Raw genomic sequence first — 22335 nt, 5'->3', positions numbered from 1 at the left:
TTTGTGTTTACATATGTAAGTTTTAAGGTCAACAATTTATTTTAAAATAAAAATGTACCAATAATCATTAATCCAGCTAGCTTCATGCAGTTCATAATGTAGAAAATCTAGCAAATTTATAATGCTTCGGAACTCACAAAGAAGTTCATAGTTAAATATAGATGAGCAAAAAGATGGGAGAAGAATATCTAATAAAAAAAACTATTAAAAAGTACATAGATAATTTATTTAGTTTATTTAAGGTGATCAATATAAATATGCATATATTGTCTGTCGAAATAAACGAATTGGTTTTTTCAGGGAATCATTATTTACCTGCATTGCCATCCTACTTGCTTTGTTAGTATTGCCTTCATTTTGAAACTTTTGTTAGATTTGTTGTTTGATTTGATATTGGTAGTTTTGTTTCGGAGTCAGCTCGAAATATCTCATTTTGATTGATTGTTTCTTTTATTTCTGACATGTAGTTGTTGCTTGATGATTGTGTTACTGTCTATTATATTTTACAAAATGATATCTAGAATTATTGTGGAATTATCTAAATATTTCTAGAATATCTAGATACTCCGCATATAATATAAAATATTATTGCTGTTGTAGTAACATTTTATAGAAGGTTATTTATATTACTACATTATGGAATTATCTAAATGTGGTTATTTATATTACCCCATTATGGAATTATCTAAATGTCTATACAAATTTCTAGATACTCCATACTCCTTCCTCTCTTAAAAATATAAATTTTTGAAATGATACAATTTTTAATACAAAATTAAAAAAATAAAAGAGATAAAAAAATATATTAATCTAAAATGAGTCCCATCTCATTAGAGATAAAGAAATTTCCTAAAAAATCATAGATTATAATAGATGTATAAAAATATTAATGTTATGGTATAATCATAATTATTTTTCAAAGATATGGAATTACTAATAAAAAATTTGTCAAAAATAAACTGACTTAGAGAAGATATACTTGGGAGTATGAGCTCATAGTTGCTAAGAAAAACAGAAACAAAAGGGATCTCCGATGGATTCTCCGTCGTCTCTTTCGCCGCCGGAGGTGCCGATGCAGCTACACGTAGTAAACCGCAAGAAGCTCCTAGACTCATTCCGCGATCATCTCTCCATCTCCTCTCGCAATCTCCATGGCTTCATCCTTCTCCAGGTACTGTGACGTCTTCCTTCCCTATTTTATTCAGACTGCTAATTGTATCAGTTGATTACCTAATTTTCAATTTGATAGGGTGGCGAAGAGCAGAATCGCCACTGCACCGATCATATCGAATTGTTCAGGTACTTCCTTGGATTCCGGTTTTTTGTTGTATGTTTCTTATCCCCCATATGCGTTGATGTGCTAGTTAGTATATTGTGTAGAAGAAGTCTAGAGAAAGAAATGAATTGGCAAATAATTTTGCTATATTAGTAGTCCAGTTATGCTGCGGTTCGACTCTCGTTTATACGACAAAGAACCTTAGAAAACCTGGAGCTCATAATATGCTCTTACAAATAATTAAAGCAGCAAAATAAATGTTATCTACACTAGGGAACTAATCCCTAAACATAGTCATGGAATCGTGTTGGGTGATGGATGTGGCTTGGAGTCTTCGTGTAACACACAGTCTTGTGGTGATGATAGAGTTTGATTTGTTGTGGAGACTTGGTCATGCAAATCTACAACGCGCTCCTCAGCATTGGTCCTATCCATCAGTATATGCGTATCATATACATTCATAGGAATAGGTTGGGATATTATTCCTGTATTTACATCATGTTGAGTAGTGATTTTGTTCTTGCCAGAGGGTCTAATTTGAGTGGTTTGGTAGGTTGATAACACATAGGATTGAGTATTTGAAATTGAAGGATAAGATGGTTAAATGAGCTCAAAATTAATTAATCAGTCAAAGTAAACATGTGATTAGCTTGTACGGAGTATTATTCTTATCAATAGATTCTCACTCAAAGTAAACACACCCTCGTCGAATCAGTTATCTCAAAAAAGGAAAAGAAAAAATCATATCAGTTGAAGCAAGACATTTCAGCTAAAGTTATATCAATCTGGAAATAAAGAAGAAACAATCATTTTTAAGATTCGTCCTACTATGTGTTCGAAGCAGGGTGTATGTGAAGCATCAAGCTGTAAGTTGGTTTGATGCAGTTCCACAAAATTTTCTTTTCTAATCGAGATAGAAAATCTTATTTCCTAACAGTCAGAGCAGAGAAGCAAGTCATCAAGGCATATTTCAACCATCTTATTCATCTCTGACTCTGAGAAGAACAGCATTGATGCTCACAGCATCCCTTGTAGTAACTGAGTACCAATCATATATTCATACATAGCGCTAAAATGGAGTCATTTGGAAACTCCAGCTTGTGTTATACGGTGCTACTACCACACCATGCAGAACCCCATATGCCTCATGATTTTTGTTCAAGGTAGAATCGATTGATTCTTAATTCCCAAATTGACAAATTTTCGGAGAAACATGAGGATTATGAGGAGGTTATGATCCAGATTGTTTAGATTCTTTTAATCCAGCGTGATTGACTGCCATACTCTTCTAGGACTTGCTTCACAAAAATCTTAGTGTTCAGTTGGTGTGAGGATTCTTTAGACCCTAAATCACTAACAACCTAGGGTGAGAATTATCCAGATCATACTCATGTTTTCTCCACTTCAAATGAAGAACAGCTGATCTATTTTGCAGCTACTTGCACTAACAAGCTTCAAAATCCTTTATGTGCATGCATGATTAATCATAAAGCCAAGTATTATGTCTGCTGCTTTAGGTCAACCTTTCATTCTTTTCAATTAAACTATTACCGCAGGTGGCCATTTTATGTATATCACATATTCCTAATTCATAACCCTTAATCTTATTGATCCCCAGGCAGGAGAGCTATTTTGCTTACTTGTTTGGAGTGCAAGAACCCGGGTTCTATGGAGCTATTGTAAGTTCATTTAAGTCTTATCTTTTCAATTAAATATGAAATATCAGAAGTAATTGGTACATGGATGTCAAAACCACTGACTGAATATAACTGTATTTTGGTAGGTTCAAGTAATTGAATGTCATGTGTCCACATTTCTTTCTTATGTTCCTATAATGCTGGGATAATGCTGTAGTATTTTCATCTTACTCCCTGAGCTGGTTGATTTTGCTACCCTCATGGATCTAAAGCATGAGCAGTTACCTGGGGAGATTAGTGTTATGTGATTGAATTATATTTTTGAAGTTCAAGTTGTTGCTTGCTTAAATGTATTGCATATGCATGCAACAACTAAGTCATTTTTTCTGGTTCCTCTGTTTCACTATGCTGGAAAAGCTTGCAAAATTGAGCTACTTTTATCTATTTTATAGTTTGAGATGTGCAAAATACCTTTCCATCATGAGTTGACTTTCTCTGCAGTCTACATTTATTTAATACTGAATAAAAGTCTTGTGAAAAGTAAGCTTACTGCTATGTATTTTGAAATGAAGGATATAGCAAGTGGAGACTCAATACTCTTTGCTCCAAGATTGCCTGCTGATTATGCAGTTTGGTTGGGAGAAATTAAGCCAGCGTCATACTTCAAGGTGATTATACTCTAAGTATGCTCTTAATTATGGTGAATATTATGAGGACTATTGCGTCTATAGCATTTATATTCGTCCTTTGCAGGAAAGCTACATGGTTAGCTCTGTATATTACACTGATGAGATTGCAAAAGTTCTGAATCAGCAATACCGAGGACCAGGAAAACCGTTGCTTTATCTCCTGCATGGGCTCAACACTGATAGTAACAACTTTTCCAAGCCAGCAGATTTTGAGGTATTATCCTTTTCAGTGAAATAATTTTATAAGAAGAGTTCACTAACCTGCATTAGTTTGGAACAAACTTCATTGTATATATGGATGATAATTAAAAATGCTGTATTGCCTACAATCATACTTAAATCTGTGTATGTAGTTTAAAGTTAATAATACTGCATCCTCTTTAAGAACATTCAATCTAGATTTGAATGACATTCTCAAACATTGTGGCACCTCGTGAAACATTACATGTTTTTAAAACGTATATAAATATATGGTCATACGTGGACAAACACATATATATATATATGCGCATTGGAGTAGTTTAATTTGCTAAAAATGTGAAAACTCAGTACTGTTTAGTGCTACTGGGTATAATCATTAAGCTGTGCAAAGTTTCTGGAGAATAAAAAGTGTTAATAACCTTGCATGGTCACCTATCTACATAGCAATGATTGACTTTCAGCTTATTTTTTCTCAGGGGATTGACAATTTTGAGACAGACCTAAATGCTTTACATCCTATTTTGACTGAATGCCGTGTCTTAAAGTCAGCCTTTGAGCTTGCTGTGATCCAGTTTGCCAATGATATCAGCTCTGAAGCTCATGTTGAGGTTTATAATCTTGAACCTTGCCCCTCTTGTCAAGTCACTTAAAATTTCAGTCTTTGCTTGCTGTAAGTGCACAGTTTTTTTTTTTTTTTTTTTTTTCTGTTTTTGTTTTATTGACTCACTAAAATATTATGTATTCTTCAACCTTACACATTATGCTTTGCATTCCTTCCTGAGATCATAGTGAAGGAAGGCCTAGTCAAGTATTGGCGGCAATTTCCGAAAGTAACCTCGGTGCATGATTATATGTAAAATGGTCATTTACTCTCGGTCATTCTTTTCTGTTTATAATGGGATGAGAATTAGAATAGCCTCCTAAAAGTGTATCTTGATTACAGGTAGAGATTTGTTGGAAATTTCTTGTCTAAGAAAATCATCATCATTCCCTAAAGCTCAACCAAGGAGAGATATAAGAATTTGGATTATTTATTGCATTTGAAAGAAGCATCATTTTTTAAGGTCAACCTGCTGTGACTTTTGACATTCATATTGACCAATCACTATTAATTTGCATTGCATATCATGATACTGAGGAGAAGCATTTAATACATCTACTTGGTACATCAAAAATTTTATGCACTTCAATACATACTGGTATTTACATAATTTTTAACTATTAATGAAAATTCTATTTCCCATGTAATGGCTGTCTTGGACCTTTTGTCATATGTTATTATTGGAGACAGTTGATTAACCTTTAAATCATCAATCCAGATATTTCCTCTCGTTGTTTCTTTTGCAGTGGTTATTGAACTGCTTACTGTTTTGTCTTAATGAAAACCCAATTTTTAGCTTCCATGACATTTCTCATCTGGTTGGGTGTTTGAACAACTATGGTTTAGGCATTCCTTAAGTGCAGATGTCCAAGTTCTGAATCTGCTGTCTTGAACTCATGAGAACATATGTAATTTTTTCGATCCTTATTTAATTATCTGCTATATAGTCATCTACGAAAGTAACTAAAACGAAAGTCTATATTCAATTTGATTTCGTTCGACCAATTGATTTGGTAGTTATTTGTGATGTAAAGTGGAAAATGTGCTCAACATATAGTGATATAGGTAAGATACAAAAGAACTTTTTCCTATCTTGTTACAATATGTGAAACAATACATTTGCATGTTTTTATGTTTGAATTGGTTGCTAACTGAGGAAGGTATTTGACTTGCTTTTACGTCATTTTATGTAGGTTATGAGGAAAACAAAAGTAGGTATGAAAGAATATCAATTAGAAAGTATGTTTCTTCACCATACATACATGTATGGTGGATGTAGACATTGTTCATACACTTGTATATGTGCAACTGGCAGCAACAGGTATGCTTTCCTTACTGTGTACTATGATACTATTAATGTATAACAAGGATTGGATTATGGTTTTAAAAAAAATACCTTTCCTTCCTCAGTAGTGTATTGCTTGTGTTGTTAGCTTACAATTTAGTTTTGTTATTACAGTTCTGTGCTACACTATGGACATGCAGCAGCTCCAAACGACAGGGTATGTTAAGCTGGATGTTTATACATATGAAGCATTATGCACTGGATAATGATTTTGTTTGCATGTCATTGGTGACAAATAGTTACTTATCAAAAAAATATTGTTAGTTAGAGTGGGATGGATGGATACACATGGTATAAGACCAAAAGTTTCAGGTACGAGTGACATAAAAAATTTGGGCTTGGGGGTTGGTGTTTTTCACCCCTTTTTTTCTGTTTTGTGGGAGTTTAGTAAAAAAACATGTGAATAACAATACACAACTGACATGATATGATTGTTTCCATGGGAGATTGATTATCATTTCTAAGGCCATACTTTTTTTGTTGTTTTCTTATTAAGATCTTTGAAGATGGAGATATGGCACTGCTTGACATGGGAGCTGAATACCATTTTTATGGTTCTGATATAACTTGTTCTTTTCCGGTGAGCATGGGTAGCCATATACACTACATGCTATTGTGGATGTACTTATATATATGCAAGTTAAACATAAAACAATGTGTTGAGTTTTGTGTGTAAATGTTGGATACTATCTAAATACTTATAATATAATATTCTAAAACGTTTCAAAGTAAATGCTTTGTTTTCTTACAACACAACTGGGTATTATTATCCCAATTCGGGCATCACACGAAGTTCACCAGCACCGCTTTAGTTCAATCTTTAGAATTAAGAAGTTATGCCATGATCAGAATGCCTTTAACACACATCAGAATTTCTTTCTGAAACTGTAATTTTATCCCCAATCAAGCTCTATATACACTTCTCAGTGTAGTACACATGTGATGTGGTGGTTAAATAAATAAATATGCATACTATTACGTGTTTTCAACATAGATAGATTCTGGTTCAGGTGACCCACATATACATTTTTATCAGTGTTGCGATGTGGCATAAATGTTCAGGGCAGAGTCAAAATCAATATCTTTTTTCTTGCACATGCTTGCTAGAAATGTATTTATTCCAATACAATGCCAATTTTTGGTACTTCTCTTCTTGAATGTTTTCATGTATATAAATCAGTGCCATGAAGATTCTTGGTTGAAGTTTTCCTGTAAATTTGATTTTGAATATAACTTTGAACAGCATGCTGTATTCTCAGTTGAAGGATCCTACTCATCTTTCTTTCGTCTCTTTTGTATTGTTCTGTGTCTTCACTTTTTAGTAGCCTTCACTCTATTAAAGCTGAAAGATCTATTTTTTTATTAATAATTGTCTTTGAGAACCTCTTGTATTTCCACAAGCTTGTTTATTTCTTGTTTAGTAATTTTTAGAAATCTGATTGCACATGCAGGTCAATGGAAAGTTTACTGATGACCAATCACTTATATATAATGTGAGTACTGTTACTTATCTGTGGATTTATGTACAAAAATGAATAGAGAGTTCATGAATTCCTACACCATGAGGCTTTTAAAATTTCTACTTTAAGCATTTAATTAATATTCAAATGGCTTTTGGAGTCCTAACAATATGCATAGGCATGCCAACTACAAGAGTACAGGCTTTTGGATTTGTCATCTGTTCCTATAGTTCAGAAAAAGAGAGCATAAAAGCTGAATGAAGAAGAATGATATTCTGCAGAGTACAGTATGCTCATTTTTTTTATTTAGTCAAATGCCAATCATAATTTATTGTGCTTGAAAAGATTACTAAATTCAACACTTTGTTGTCACTGATGGATAAGTTCTAAAAGTCCTGTATAAGAAGAATATAGTCATACATTTTCTTCCAGAAAAATATTTGGCTGATGCATAATAATCTTTTGCTTATTTCTTCATTTGCAGGCTGTTCTTCTTGCACATGATGCTGTCATATCCAATATGCGACCAGGAGTAAGCTGGGTTGATATGCACATGTAAGAAACTCAAGTTACGCTGTCAGAGAAAAACCAAATCAAATTAGGAGAAAAACCAAATCAAATTAGGATGACCAATGGTTTAATATCATTTCTTCTAGATATAAGATATTGTATTTGTAGTAAAATTGAAAAGAGGACTATGATTGGCAAGAAGATAATGTCAGTGATATCCAAAATAATGTGTTGAAGGCCATAGAAAGGAATTACTAATTGCACATGCAATAACTTGATAAAAGTGATATAGCTATGGACTGTGTTTACATGGCCGAAATAAGGCAATGATGAAAATAGTGTGACTTCCAAGGAAGTGGCTATCTGGTTACTCCTTTGAATGTCATGGTTTATTTAATTCCCTTTTCAAATTTACTAAAAGTTAGCTCAATCCAGATACCATTTCCAGGTTAGCCAGAATATCTTGATACGTCGTTTCTTCACTAGGTTAAGCATCAAGTTAGCTCAATCCATAATAAAAGGTCGATTATAGCACTTGGAACAGGATAGTTCCTGCTGGTTTTCTCCAGTCTCTCTACCAAACTCTTTCGAGATTCCCACTACCTCATACTGCTCTATATTCTCTGGAGAAGCTCATGGAAAGATGAAGGGAACAGATAATTGTGGAATGAACTTGTCTCTGTGTTTATCACCTGGTTTTGTGTATTCCTGAAAGAGTACTAGTTAAAAAATATAAGTCTAGTCTTTTTTTTCTATGCGCCAACAGAATTAGCCTTACTATATATAAGATATATTCAGCATTTTTTTAAAGTTTGCATTAAACGTTTTCTTCATCTCCAGATTGGCTGAAAGAACTGTTCTTGAGTTGTTGAAGAAAGGAAACCTCTTGTTGGGGTATGCATGTTGTTCAACTTTTCCTTCATATTTTCTCATTTTGCTGGACTTGATTATGATCTCATCAAGATTGCCCGACTTTAAAGGGATGTGGATGCTATGGTTCAAGAACGGATAGGAGCTGTCTTTATACCTCATGGTCTGGGCCACCTTCTAGGAATCGATACTCATGATCCTGGCGGTTATCTAAAGGTGATCATGTTCACTACACGGACATACTTTTTGTTGCTTGCAGGTGTAGGCAATTTCGTAACAATGACATGTTTGCAAGATTATTTACTCTACAGTTATTCATTTGTTACAGGGAGCCAAAAGACCGAAAGAACCTGGGTTGAAGTCTTTGCGCACCAGTCGAGAACTCCTTGAGGGAATGGTATGTATTGCTTTGCAGATGGGAAAATTTGAGTTTCTGACACTCTCAGCATCATTTTTATAGAGTGGTGTTTCAAGATTTACAAGCAGCATAAGCTTCATTGCTAATTGCTCGGACGTAAATTACTGCAGGTGATAACAGTAGAACCTGGGTGTTACTTCATTGATGCCTTGCTACTTCCTGCAATGGAAAATGCACAAACGTCTAAGTTTTTCAACCGTCACGAGATCAGCAGATTCAGAGGCTTTGGTGGGGTTCGAATTGAAAGCGATGTGGTAAAGTTGCATAAGATCACCTTTTTCTACTCAACCATTACTTTATCTGTGCTGATGTATCTGTGGGCATATTTTTGCAGTACGTTGGCCGCGATGGTTGCGTGAACATGACCAAGTGTCCGCGGACTCTAAAAGACATTGAGGCTGTGATGGCTGGTGCTCCTTGGCCAATTAACACCACAACCATTCCTGCTATCAGTTCCAGTACTTAATTAACTTACTCCATCACTGTTAACTTTTTAAAAATTTTGAAAAGTAAAAAAAAAGGGTTAAAGTTTTTCCATAAGAGATAAGGAAATAAAGATTTGTGGGCATTTAATAGGTTTTGAACCATGGTGTGTGCAGATGCTTGTACTTATTTTCTAGTAGTATAATTTGTACCCCTCATAATGTGGAAACTTTACAAGATTTAATAATATTAGTCTCTAAAATTACAAACTTATGATCGTGCTTATTTTTTAGTATAATTTGTACCCCTCATAATATGGAAACCTTGCAAGATTTAATAATATTAGTCTCTAAAATTACAAACTTTGGTGAATTTTTATATAGTCCATTAAATTACAAATTCTAGTTGAATTTTCGTATGGTCCCTAAAATTATAAAGTTCAACCGAATTTTTTGTATTTTTTACAAAGTAAAATACTTGATCACTAATATCATGAATTTACCGATTTCCCCATGAATTCGATTTTCGTAAATTAAATTAGATGTGGTGCGTCTGATTATACTGTTGAACAAAACGGTCAATATAAGAAATTTTAACAGTTGTAAATGACATCATTTTGTATGTTACTTGAATTAAAAACCTTCCATAAATTTTAGCCGAAATTCAAAATCATGGGAAAGCATAAATTTTAGTGACAAAACGAAATAGCCGATGCCAACTCGACACCCACTATAAGGAAAAAAGAAAGAAAAAGAAGCAGATATTTTGAGGCGAGAATTGATTAAATACAAGAGCACCATAAACCCTAATTCCCCATCCACTGAATTCCTCTCCCCCACTCTAAAACCCTACATCCCAATCTCCGAAATCCCCTCGCCTCAAATTTTCCCGAACTCACAAATTTCGGATTTTCGGAGCGAAGCCATGGATGTAGGAAACAACGCTGATTCCAATGCCAGTGGGAGCTTGGCCGCCACAGCCAACCAGCCGACGAAGATTAAGTTCCAATACGATGAGGACGAAGAAGCCGAAACAATCGAAGAAGTAGCCACCGAGAGCTCGAATCTCGATGAGGATTCCACCATGTGCGATCGGGAGGAATCCTTGGCTACTGGGGATGATAAGACCAGCGCTGATTACTACTTCGATTCCTACTCGCATTTTGGTAATTATTTTGATTTTTTCGTTTTCTTTTTAAAATTTGAGTTACCAATTGATAGTTAAAGAAATAATCTTTGGTTAATTTTGTAATTGTTTGCAGGCATCCATGAAGTAAGTACCAAAATTTGGAAGCAGAGCTGGAAGGCATTCTCTTTATGTTTTTAAGATGACTTTCCAACCTTTCAATCTGATTTTTGTAACTTTTGAAATGCAGGAAATGTTGAAGGACGTGATTAGAACAAAGACATACCAAAATGTGATTTATAAGAATTCATTCCTTTTCAAAGATAAAATAGTTCTTGATGTAGGTGCTGGGACTGGAATACTATCACTTTTTTGTGCCAAAGCTGGTGCTAAACATGTTTATGCGGTAATGGAGCCAATTTTATTTTATACTTTGTTGCGTGTATATCTACTGTTTGTAATGAGTTAATTGAAATGAAGATGATGAATCTGGTTTCTTATACCCCTGTTAGAAAAATTCAACCTAATTGGTTAGCAGAGAAAAATAGGATAAATTGATGAAAATATGCATTTTGAACTTTCTTGAAAGTGTATCTCTGATTATGTGCATTTATGTTTAAGGTTGAATGCTCCAGCATGGCAAGTACAGCTGAGGAGATTGTAAAGCTAAATGGATATTCAAATGGTAATTCTCGTTTTGGTGTATATTTTGTGAAATCCCGTGCTATTATTCAGTTATACCTTCTGATGTCTTGGATTTTTGACACCCATCTATTTTGTCATTTCAGTTGTAACTGTTCTTAAGGGGAAAATTGAGGAAATTGAGCTTCCTGTTGCTCAAGTGGATGTTATCATTTCTGAGTGGATGGGATATTTTCTAGTATATGAGAACATGTTGGACTCGGTGCTTTATGCTCGTGACAAGTGGCTGGTAAGTTGTGCTCTAATGTGATCTAAATAGCTTAATGATGTTGGTGGATAGTTTCCTGACATACAAAGTATATGGCACAAAGAATACTATATTTATGTATTCTCACCAGCTCTTTACAATGTTTTATGTTTTGCTGCATTCTATTTGCAGGCCAAAGATGGAATTGTATTGCCTGACAAAGCCTCCCTTCATCTGACTGCAATTGAAGATGCCGACTACAAGGAAGACAAGATTGAATGTGAGCTTTAATCGTTTGTAATGCATGGCCCTTTCTAGGTTTCATTCTGTATGTAGTTCTCAACATTCTTCTGCATGTTCACTCTTTTGCAGTTTGGAATAATGTATATGGGTTTAACATGAGCTGCATCAGAAAGCAAGCCATAGCAGAGCCCCTTGTAGACACTGTAGAACAGAATCAGATTGTTACCAACTGCCAAATGCTCAAGGTTGGAACTTACCTTTTGACTTCCCTTGGTTTAATAATTGTCGATCCTTTAGGCCATGCTGTACATTGAGAGCTGCTTTCTTATATTATTGTTATTTCATGATTTCAGACCATGGACATTTCGAAGATGGATTCAGTAGATGCTTCTTTCACAGCTCCCTTTAAGCTTGTGGCTGAACGGGATGACTACATCCATGCTCTGGTTGCTTACTTTGATGTTTCTTTTACCAAATGCCATAAATTGATGGGCTTCTCTACAGGTATGTGTTGTTACAAATCTACATTTCTAAAGCTTTTAGTGAATCCTAGTTTGCCATATTCTTACTACATCTGCTGTTTTGCATAGCTAAACTAAAGCAGTAATTCTGTGTGCTTCTAGATAGTATTTTGCAGACTGTATGGTCCACGCTTATTTTGCTGCATTGTAGTTATTTTTTGGTACATACTCAGAACATAGATTGTTATCATTTTCACTTCTGCGTCTGATCACAACTGTACTCTATTATATAGGACCAAAGTCCCGCACCACTCACTGGAAACAGACGGTGTTATACCTAGAAGATGTGCTTAGTATTTGTGAAGGGGAGACATTGACGGGGACCATGGCTGTGGCGCCTAACAAGAAGAATCCTCGTGACGTGGATATAACTGTTAAGTATTCACTAAATGGGAAGCACTGCCAGGTCTCAAGAACTCAACATTATAGAATGCGCTGATTTACTCGTTCCTTATGCCGGTGGAGGGGATTCAAATAGACTTCTGCTTGGTGTTCTACCATCTCTACTGTCATAAGACAGAGCTTTCCATTTCTGATGAACTATGTTATTTGTATCACCAGCATGTAACATTATAAGCAGTATCTATTGTTTTCTGGAATTTTGTTATTTTTATTCAATTTTATTACCTTTGCTTTTTGTTTAGCTCCAAACACAATTTAGTTGAAAGTTGAGTTTGATGGTATCAAGATTACCTCTTCATTTATCTGGTGATTTTATATAATGAGAAAAAAATTATACTCCCCCTCCTCTTCATTCCAAGTTACTTGAGTTGTATTCCATTTCGGGATTTCTAAAGTCATTTGAGTTATTTCCATGACAAAAATTAAAGCATCTAATATATCTTACTTTATTTTCTACTACTCCTTCTGTTCACGAAAAATAGAGCACATTTGTCATTTTTAGTTGTCCATGAAAAATAAAGCACATTTAAAAAAGGAAAGTTTTCAATTTCTCTCTTACTAATAATATGGACTCCATGAAATACTATTTTACTCTTTCTTGTCTCTGTTTTTTTGTCTTGTTTTCTTCGTCTTTATTTAATACATTACCATTTACAATCATGAATATTCCTAAATCTCGTGTCCAAAAAAATGCCCCAAGTGCAAGGGGCTGAATGATTATTTGTTTTATAGATTTGGATTTGTTACACGGTGTTCTGTTAAATTGGGCTTGTGATTCTGGTCATTGAACCAGCCTCATCCCTAGTTAAATTTGGACACAATTGTGAGAATTACTAAAACAACAATGACTTATACTAACCTTTTCATTTAGTTCAATCTTCACATCAATCTACTTTCAAACAATCAACTTCTCTTGCTTCTAAAAATCATCATATCATCTTATTACATTGTAACGTGGCTTTTGAAATTGCTAAATATTACATCAAAGAACAAGCGTTAGGATTCTCATCACTAAACAATTGAGGTGCAAACACAAGTTGATGAATATCATTCAAATTTGCATCATTTTTGTCATTCTTGTTTAAATCGGTTTCCTTCAAAATCTCAGCATGTCTCCCACCTCTCTTGCTGATGAACTCCACGAGCTTCTTCGGGTCCATAGTTCCCTTCACAGTCACCTCGTTCTTCGCTACATCCGGGTTCACGGTTTGCACACCTGCATATATCGTCCACAAAAAATGATGTTGGACGAGAGTCACGAGACGAGTCAAAGTTTAAGAAAGAAAAGATCGTTGATCGATGCCTAACCTTCCATTTTTAGGATGCAATGCTTCACTTCATTTGCACATGCCTCGCAGTGTATGTAAACTTTCAACACTACCTCGGACACCGTTGGCTGCAAAACAAATCATCAACTATTTTTTGAAATTTTGAAGCACTATCTATACACCAAGTTAATTTTATCAATATATTAGAGTTAAATTGTAAGATAATAAAGTTTTGAAATATGATCACGTAATAAAAATGTTACTCCCTTGAATTTTCATGTAATGATTTGTTTAATTTTTTTCCTATTTCAATAGCTTAACTTATTACCTCAGGTTTCTTTTCCTCTTCTTTCTTGTCTTGTTTTTGAGGAGAAATTAATTCAACATGTTTCCCACTTTTTATCCTCAATCTCTCACTAACTTTGATGGGATCTGCATTTGCTCCCTTCACTCTAACTTTATGATTCTTGGCATCAATTTCCACCCCCTCCACGTCTGCACTCGTATCAAATTATACATTTTATTTAATCCAAATTCTTACTATAGTTAGTATATGTAATTAATTCAATATTTTGTAGCTACAAATTACAAACCTTGAAATCCACGAAGATGGTTGAGAACTTCATTTGCGCAGCCTTCACAATGAATATAAACACCCAAAACTATTACCCCTTCCTGATTGTTGTTGCCATTCTGATTATTGGTTGCTACACAACTCATTTTATTTGTTAGTATTATATATGCAGATTAATAGTTTTGCATATGATAATTTATATATATGTGAGCTATGAGGTGTTACATGAAAAATTGGTTCGGGTTAAAAATCTTTTCAATAATGATTGTATTATTACTATAATTTTGCAGGGTGTAAAGTAGAAAGTGATAATTATTAATCTTCCATTTTAAACAATGTATTACTCATTTGTGTAGTAAAATTAGATTCTATAATTTGATATACCTGAAGCTGTAAATGGGATGGAGATTAATGTGTTGATGTTTTTCTAAACTAAGGCTGGTTAAAATAGTAAGACCATATACTACTAATAAATTCATACTACTATAGTATAAAAATGTAACTCTCTAACAAATATAGAAATAAAATTATTAATATAAATACAGCTATCGTCTCATAGAAATAATCATAGATATCTTCTCATTTCTAATTCGATGGAATTATACATAGTTGAATAATTCTTTAGTCCTTATTGGCATAGAACTGAATGAAGAAGTGAAAGCGAGGTGTTTTGTGTGATTTCTTGTGAATTATCCAATTATCGATGATCATTTATCATCTATGTTTTCTTTGTAGTAACTTTAAATTAAAATTTTATACTACAAAACTTTAGTTTAGGAACATTTATTAACGTGTAATTGTGTTCATTTTATATTTGTATAAAGTGCTCTATGTAGAAATCATGGTTTAAATATGCCCGGTCAATGGACTTTGACCAAATAATAAATGTGATGAGACATTTAATTTTGTAAGATTAAATGATATAGCGTCGATCTACATTTTACGTAGATAAATGCAGTATATTCACTTTATCAAATCCGATTTTCGGTGAGTGAGAAATAGTGGATTAAAGTTGGGCATAATTAGCTTTTAATTAAAGCTTAGAGCTTGAGCTTAGAGAATAATTAACTAGTGTTAATTATCCCACATAGGAGAAGTGACACATCTTTAATGTGCTTAAATTAAGTGACTTTATGTTACTTAATAATTATATTGGACCAAGATGGGTGAAAGAGCCCACACGCGCGTGCCGCTGCCTGCCCGCCCGAGCCTGAGTCCGTGCTCGCGGGCCTCGGATCTTGGCAATTGGTCTTTGGGCTCGGGTCTGGGCCCATAGTAAACTTTTTAGACCACCGCTGAGTCAGCAATCCAAGTGGCTTGACACGTCGTCAGGCGTAGCACAGTCACTGCTGCCACGTGAGAAATCCTCCCGCTCCACACGCGAAAGGCGCACTCCTGCCACACGCTCGTAACCGCCGACGGTTACGAATGAGCCATGACGAGCCTTCATGGCTTGGTTGACCCTTCATTTCACACAACATTGCAAACAAACACAAGCATCTCTCTGCATAGTCTTTTCATTCCCGAAAGCTCTGCCCCCTCCTCCATCCAGTTCGCCGGAGCTCTGTTGATTGCGGTGCTGCGCCACCGGAGACGTAGCCGTTTTATCTTTGGGGACGACACGCCAAACCGAGAGCACTACCGGGGCGTATCTCGTCTTGAGGAAAGAGGTCTCCTTGACTCGGCTAAACGACTGTTCAAGGTTACTGTTTCGATTCTTTCAATTGTAATTTCAATTCAGTTCCTCTTTTGTATTCCTTCTTTTGAGTTGTATTAAGCCCGGTTGTATATCTTGTAACCCAGAAACCAACACTCTAAAATTCACTCAAAACTTGCGAACTATCCTAAATATTAATTTTGAGAATTTCGGAACAATTCCAACGCTGGTGGTCGACAATCAATAAAACACACGAATAATGGTATTGTGATACTGTCTGAATATGAGATGATGTCTACGAATATGCACATTGAAAGTTGATAATCCCTTAATCCACGATAAAATGTCCCATTTAACTATTTAAGTGTTCGTAACTAAGAGAGTCCACTATAATGTGGACGCGGCGGACGCCGCGTTTGGGGCGAAAGCGGGGCGGAAGCGGGGCGGCTTATAGTGGGAAGGGTGTCCGCCCCGGGGGCGGACGCGGGGAAGGGAGAGGGAGGCGGGCGACGCGGGATAGCCGCGTGCGGGGCGAGGACGCGGCTGAGGGTGGCAGAGAGAGAAGGAGTGGGGCTATAGCCGCGGCTGTCTATTGCTATAGCCGCGGCTGACGCGGCGGCGCGGCGGTTCGAGAAGGGGGGCGGCGGTGGGAGGGGGCTGTCCGCCCCCTATAGTGGACACCCTAAAAGTCTCATTTACTTTTTCTTCATTTAGGATAAATGGATCCTATATTTTACCAAATCATTACACCTATTTTTCATTATAATATTAATACTCCATATAAAAGTGATACACGCATTTCATTATTTTTTCCACCCACTTTAAATCAAATTTCTTAAAACTCATGCCGACTCAAAATAAGACTATTAATCAAGGACAGATGTAGTACTCTTTTAGTCCCAAGGAAGTTGAGTCGACATTTTCATGCTGTCCCAACTCCCAAGATAGTTGATTCGTTTATTTTTGGACTGTCACAAAGTAGTTAAGTCGTTTTCATTTTTGACAAAAAAATTATTTTCTCTTTTACAATATTCATTCCTCTCTTTTATACTTTATTTTTTCATCACTTTAGTTTTTAAATATCAGTTTTAATAAATGAATTAATTATATGATAGATAAGATTAGATCTACATAATTATATGTTTTATTAAATAAATTAATTCAATTAATTTAATGTTATTAATTAAAATGGAATATAATAGATTAGATTAGATCTACATAATAATGTGCTTACGATTTTTCAAAAAAAGAAGGTTTTCACTACATTGGATAGCTGAGGTAAGAAAAAGACAGAAAAATTGTCATTCCAACTTTTAACTAGAACCATTGAGACAAGATAGGGAAGTATTAATTCATTTTTGAATGATATAAAGATAATACCAGTAATAGTATTGGTATCCACTCATTCTAAATCGAAAAGCTTGTCTCGTCTTGAATCACTGTGTGAAGCACCTGTATAACAGATAACCCAAAATCTTATATATACTAATTTATTCAAAAAAATAAGAAACAGAAAAAAAGTAGAATGGCAGATGCGGTTGCGAATGTGTTTCTGGAAACCCTTCGTAATTTGGTGGTTGAAGAAACTAAGTTTTTGCTTAGTGCAGGCGCTGATGTTCAGAAAGTGAAAGGCGATTTGGAAAGCATACATGCGTTGTTGATGAAAGCAGACAGAGAGAGACGAGATTCTCCAACTCTTAAGAGCTCCATACGCCAACTCAAAGATCTTGCTTTCAAAGCTGAGAATCTGCTTGAAACGTATGACGTTGAGGTTCAATCCAAAAGGCATGGGCAGAAGAGCCTCAAAGAAAAATTCCAAAGGTACATTTGCATCATTGGTGAGTGTTGCAGTATCCACGAAGTAGGAAATGAGGCTCGCGACATAATATCTGCCCTGGCTGACCTCACTAAAAAGTTAGAGTCGGAGTTGGATCATCAAGGCTCATCATCTCATTCCAAGCAGGAAGCTGAGCAGCAGCGTCTGTTGAGACAGACGTATGCTCATGAGGTTGAGCATGATTTTGTGGGCATGAAGAAAGACATCCAGCTTTTGGTCTCCAAGGTGAAGGATGAAACAAGAAAGAGACGAGTAGTGAAGATATATGGGATGGGTGGTCTCGGAAAAACTACTCTTGCCAGAAAGGTGTACAACCACGCAGACCTCCAATCTTATGCCCGAGCATGGGTTTGCATCACCCAACAGTTTCAACCTAAGGCCATTTTGTGCAAGATTTTGAAAGAACTTGATAGCAGTGTAACAAAGATTGAAGACTTGGAAATTGAGGATTTGGTGACAAAAATTCATAGTTTATTGGAGATGAAGAGGAAATGCCTGGTGGTGATGGATGATATATGGGAAGATGATCACTGGGAGATCATAAGGCAAGCTTTTCCGGTGAATTGTGATGTCATTCTCACAACTCGTTCTCAGGATATTGCTAATCAACAATCCGAACCTCACACGCTGGAATTTCTAACAAAAGACGAAGGTTGGACTTTACTTCAAAAAGTAGCAGATATTTCTCCAGGTCAGAAGTTTTAACTATCTTCATTCGTCCATCTTTTCATTGTTAAACTTTGGAGCTTTTCCATCTGAATATTGCATTTTTGAATATGTTTGGCTGGTATGTTTCATGCATTATTTTGTTTGAAATTTAGAGGGTAACTAGAAGTAGGGGTGAACATTCGGTTTTTTATTATATTTTTTTAACCAATTTTTTATAAAATTTGTAAAGCGTCTACAAATTTCTCTAGAGCACTATTAAATTTTATTCTTATTGTTATTTTGTGTCCTACTAAGATTAACTTAAATATATGTCTCATCTTATTTTGTATATTGTGGCAGATGACACGGATTTAAAATCATTGGAAGATATTGGAAGAAAAATTGTATCAAAGTGTGAAGGATTACCACTATCAATTTGTGTTCTTGGAGGGATTTTGCGCAATAAAGTACACACACAATGGATAGAGGTAAATCTGAACATGGAATCACTTTTGAAGCATGGAAAAGGTGTTGGAATATATGAAAAAGTAAATCAGGAGTTGGAGTTGAGCTACGATGCCTTACCTTATTACTTGAAACCATGCTTCCTCTATTTAGCATGTTTTCCTGAGGATGACATTATTCGTACAGAGGAACTGTATTTATTGTGGATGGCGGAAGGCTTCATTTCCTACCAAGATAAAGAAGCTAATGAGACTCTAAGAGATGTGGCTCAAAGATATCTAATAGAACTTGGTATGAGGTGTATGGTTCAACTGCATGAAGTTGACACCTTCACTCCACTTACGAAATTTGTTTCGTGTGGGCTTCATGATTTAATGCATGAACTCTGTTCTTCTAAAGCAGAAAAGGAACAGTTTCTGATGCGCATTGATGCTTCCAAATATCTAACCGACATTCTTTTACCAACTCGAATAGCCATCAGTTATGACCCCAGTAGTAACCCAAGTATAGATGGGTTAAAGGAAGTTAGAGGTCTTAGATCTATTATTGTTCTCCCAAAACACTATTGTTCTATACCAACCATGGGCTTCAAAGAGAGTATGGTTAACTTTAAGATGTCGCGATACTTGAGGATATTTGTGGTAGAAGGTTGTAAGTTTGAAGGGGAGAAATTACCAAGCAAGGTGGGTGAACTAATTCATTTGAGATACTTGAGTTTGTGGGGTTCTAATGTGAGAGAGCTACCAAAGTGTATATGCAGCCTGCCATACTTGCAGACCTTAGATTTGCGAGTATCAGATGATATTAAATTGCCAAATGTGATATGGAAGATGAAAAGACTAAAGCATCTATTTCTCGATAATGGAATAGAAGTGATTGGAGGGGAGAAACTAAAACTAGGTGGGCTACAAGAGTTGGAGACGTTAGATAAGATCAGCAGTGAGACAGCTTGCATTGCAGATATCCCTACATTGATTAGTCTACAGAAGATGGGTGTTGAAGTTCGTGATGTGGATGTGGATAACATGTCAATTGTATTGAACAACATAAACAGCCAATTACGTGAGAGTCACCTTTCAGTTGACTCATGTGATTTCAGTTCTGAGAAAGGTAGAGAGGTTTTGAATCACGGGATGATGTCTCCTTCGTTGGTTAGTTTGGATATATGGAGTTGCATTATGAGTAGCAGTTTTCCATACTACAAACCAGAGATGTGTCAGAATTTAAAAGAGTTGCGGCTTAGAGATTGCAAGGTTAAGGTAGATGTGAAGGACTTTGGCAAGTATCCCATGTTGCAACATCTATGGTTAGAAATAGTCGAGACGGAAGAAACATTAACTTGCCACTCAAATTCATTTCCACGACTCGAGCAACTTCGATTACGGAATTTGCACGATTTAAAGGTATGGGAAGCAGAAGAAGGAGCATTGCCAAAACTTGAATTCTTGAGTATTGATGGATGCCCCAATTTGGAGAAGCTTCCACCTCCTCTCTTCGAGTGATGAGAATGAAGAATATGCCAAGAGAATTCATGGAGAGAGTAAATGAAGAAGATTATGGGCCAATTGTCAAGAAGAACATTGATATGGATAAGGTCTACAAAGAATAAGAAGTGGTCGAAGAAAAAGCAGTGGTTGAAGCAAAGGTAATCAATTTGTGAGCATACATTCTATACTTAATGCTACTCCATATACCATCTTCACCTTGTGCTATTTCTTTTTCAGATGATAACAAAAGTTTGATTCCCAGTGAAGCCTCTCTACACTTTCTTATTCGCATTTATTTGCTCAATTCATACTCCATCAAAACTTTCTTGATTTTGTTTATGTACTCTCGTTTTAATAATTAGGCTCTCCAGCGCACCTCCCGACTCACCACGATCAACACCTGGGATCGGCTCCAACGCATCTGCTCTGTTGTATGTCTTGTTATCGAGTCGGTTATTTATTTCCATCCGGGTTTTCTTTGTGGTTCTTTCCCGGATCAGATTACGAGAGTTGAACCACATAGGATTAGGTTTGTTTTTCCATTATAAAAGAGTCTTGTTGTTTCCATTAAGCAATAACAGCTTATCTTTTTAAAACTCTAAACTCTCTCTTATTCCTCCATGTGTGTATTATATATCCTCATGATATTCTACTAATTTGTTTTATTGTTGGTTGGATGTGTTTTTTGTGACCTACAAATATAATTGATACATATACTAGCTTATCATTTATGGATATAATAGTGTTGATTGATCTTTTTTCTGATTTTATTGTTCTTGATTTTTGTTGTAGTAATAATTGATTATTAGAGTATGAAGAATTTAAAGAAACTCACGGCTATTGCAAACGAAGCTTTTCGGCTTGAACGATCCACGAACAACGAACCCGGACCCGTAATATTTAATTTGGATTGCGGATGATGCTAAAAATGAAGACGGAAATTTGTTTGCTAAGTTAATATGGATATCCAGACATACTTCAATCTCCAATTTTGACAAAGACTTTCCTACTATTGAACAATCAAGAATTTTGCTAAGGACCAGAAAAATAATTTACAAGTACCATTTTCGTAAATAGGGTATGATATATCGTACGAATAAGGGCATTTGTTACGTAAGCTTCTTTGTAACGAACACGATTGTCATCTTCATAACGATCAAATGCCAAAATTATGGTCCAAATCCAAAATCAAGTAGCAAACACATCTAAATAGGTAGCATTATTATGAAGAAAGAACCAGATTAGTCAAAAGAATAGGCAAGGCTTATTACAAATTTGAATGCAAAGATAGAGCTGCTTCTATTTTATTTTGATTGGGCTAATTATTTTGGGCCATATATATTAAAGCCCAAATCTCATTTCTGGGCCATATGTATTAAAGCCCAAATCTCATTTCTGGGCCATATATATTAAAGCTCATATTTGTGATGAACTATATTGTCGAGTAGTGTACTACTATATACGTTGATCTTCGTTTATGGTCTGTGTTTGTGCTTCCCCGTCCGACCTAAACTAGCCCAGTTTTGGGTCAGTCGAGTTGAGTTGAACAATGCAAATCAAACATTTTAATAAATCATAGTACTTATATAATGTGTATGGTTATTGTTCTTGGTCCAAAATACATATATATGGAAATATAAGGTTCGAGTTGTAAGTTTGAGTGAAATTGAGATACCCACTTTAGTCTATAGAGGTTGTTGAGTTTGTGTAGAGTGATGTGATAATCATAGTAATCAATTTCATAGTTTTGTCGATATCTTAACTGTTTCTTGATTTTGGTTAACAAATT

At 35.4% G+C, this 22335-nt stretch overlaps 4 protein-coding genes across 6 annotated transcripts; 3 read left to right on the top strand and 1 right to left on the bottom strand.

Moving 5' to 3' along the window:
* Window positions 1-977: 977 nt before the first annotated feature.
* Window positions 978-9703, top strand: LOC121796291 (xaa-Pro dipeptidase-like). Its single transcript, XM_042195113.1, has 16 exons — window positions 978-1171; window positions 1250-1299; window positions 2895-2955; window positions 3486-3581; window positions 3667-3816; window positions 4280-4411; window positions 5598-5725; window positions 5864-5906; window positions 6246-6329; window positions 7201-7242; window positions 7694-7764; window positions 8560-8613; window positions 8700-8805; window positions 8918-8986; window positions 9118-9261; window positions 9342-9703. Exons 1-16 carry the CDS (start codon window positions 1034-1036, stop codon window positions 9471-9473), a joined length of 1500 nt encoding a protein of 499 aa, XP_042051047.1. The 5' UTR covers window positions 978-1033; the 3' UTR covers window positions 9474-9703.
* A 463-nt stretch (window positions 9704-10166) lies between these two features.
* On the top strand, window positions 10167-12845 carry LOC121793399 (protein arginine N-methyltransferase 1.1-like). Its single transcript, XM_042191401.1, has 9 exons — window positions 10167-10595; window positions 10692-10702; window positions 10806-10961; window positions 11177-11240; window positions 11344-11486; window positions 11637-11724; window positions 11817-11932; window positions 12041-12191; window positions 12442-12845. The coding sequence occupies exons 1-9, from the start codon at window positions 10355-10357 to the stop codon at window positions 12645-12647; spliced, it is 1176 nt and encodes a 391-aa protein (XP_042047335.1). The 5' UTR covers window positions 10167-10354; the 3' UTR covers window positions 12648-12845.
* A 742-nt stretch (window positions 12846-13587) lies between these two features.
* On the bottom strand, window positions 13588-14598 carry LOC121797076 (heavy metal-associated isoprenylated plant protein 8-like). The gene is made up of 4 exons (XM_042195810.1): window positions 14472-14598; window positions 14207-14373; window positions 13919-14006; window positions 13588-13826 (listed from the first exon to the last, which is right to left on the bottom strand). Exons 1-4 carry the CDS (start codon window positions 14596-14598, stop codon window positions 13588-13590), a joined length of 621 nt encoding a protein of 206 aa, XP_042051744.1.
* Window positions 14599-17515: 2917 nt separating this feature from the next.
* LOC121796289 (probable disease resistance protein RF9) lies at window positions 17516-21216 on the top strand. 3 transcript variants are annotated; one of them, XR_006049738.1, is made up of 3 exons: window positions 17516-18637; window positions 18955-20704; window positions 20909-21216. XR_006049738.1 is itself a non-coding variant. In XM_042195112.1 (2 exons), exons 1-2 carry the CDS (start codon window positions 17635-17637, stop codon window positions 20559-20561), a joined length of 2610 nt encoding a protein of 869 aa, XP_042051046.1. In that variant the 5' UTR covers window positions 17516-17634; the 3' UTR covers window positions 20562-21216. The 3 variants fall into 3 exon arrangements, 1 of the variants encoding a protein (XP_042051046.1); XR_006049737.1 differs by having other exon boundaries at window positions 20784-21216; XM_042195112.1 differs by having other exon boundaries at window positions 18955-21216.
* The last annotated feature ends 1119 nt before the right edge of the window (window positions 21217-22335 follow it).

Source organism: Salvia splendens, chromosome 3 (assembly GCF_004379255.2).
Source record: "Salvia splendens isolate huo1 chromosome 3, SspV2, whole genome shotgun sequence".
Lineage (NCBI taxonomy): Eukaryota > Viridiplantae > Streptophyta > Magnoliopsida > Lamiales > Lamiaceae > Salvia > Salvia splendens.
The sequence above is the reverse complement of the archived record's forward strand: the minus strand, read 5'-3'. Positions and strand labels throughout refer to the sequence as shown.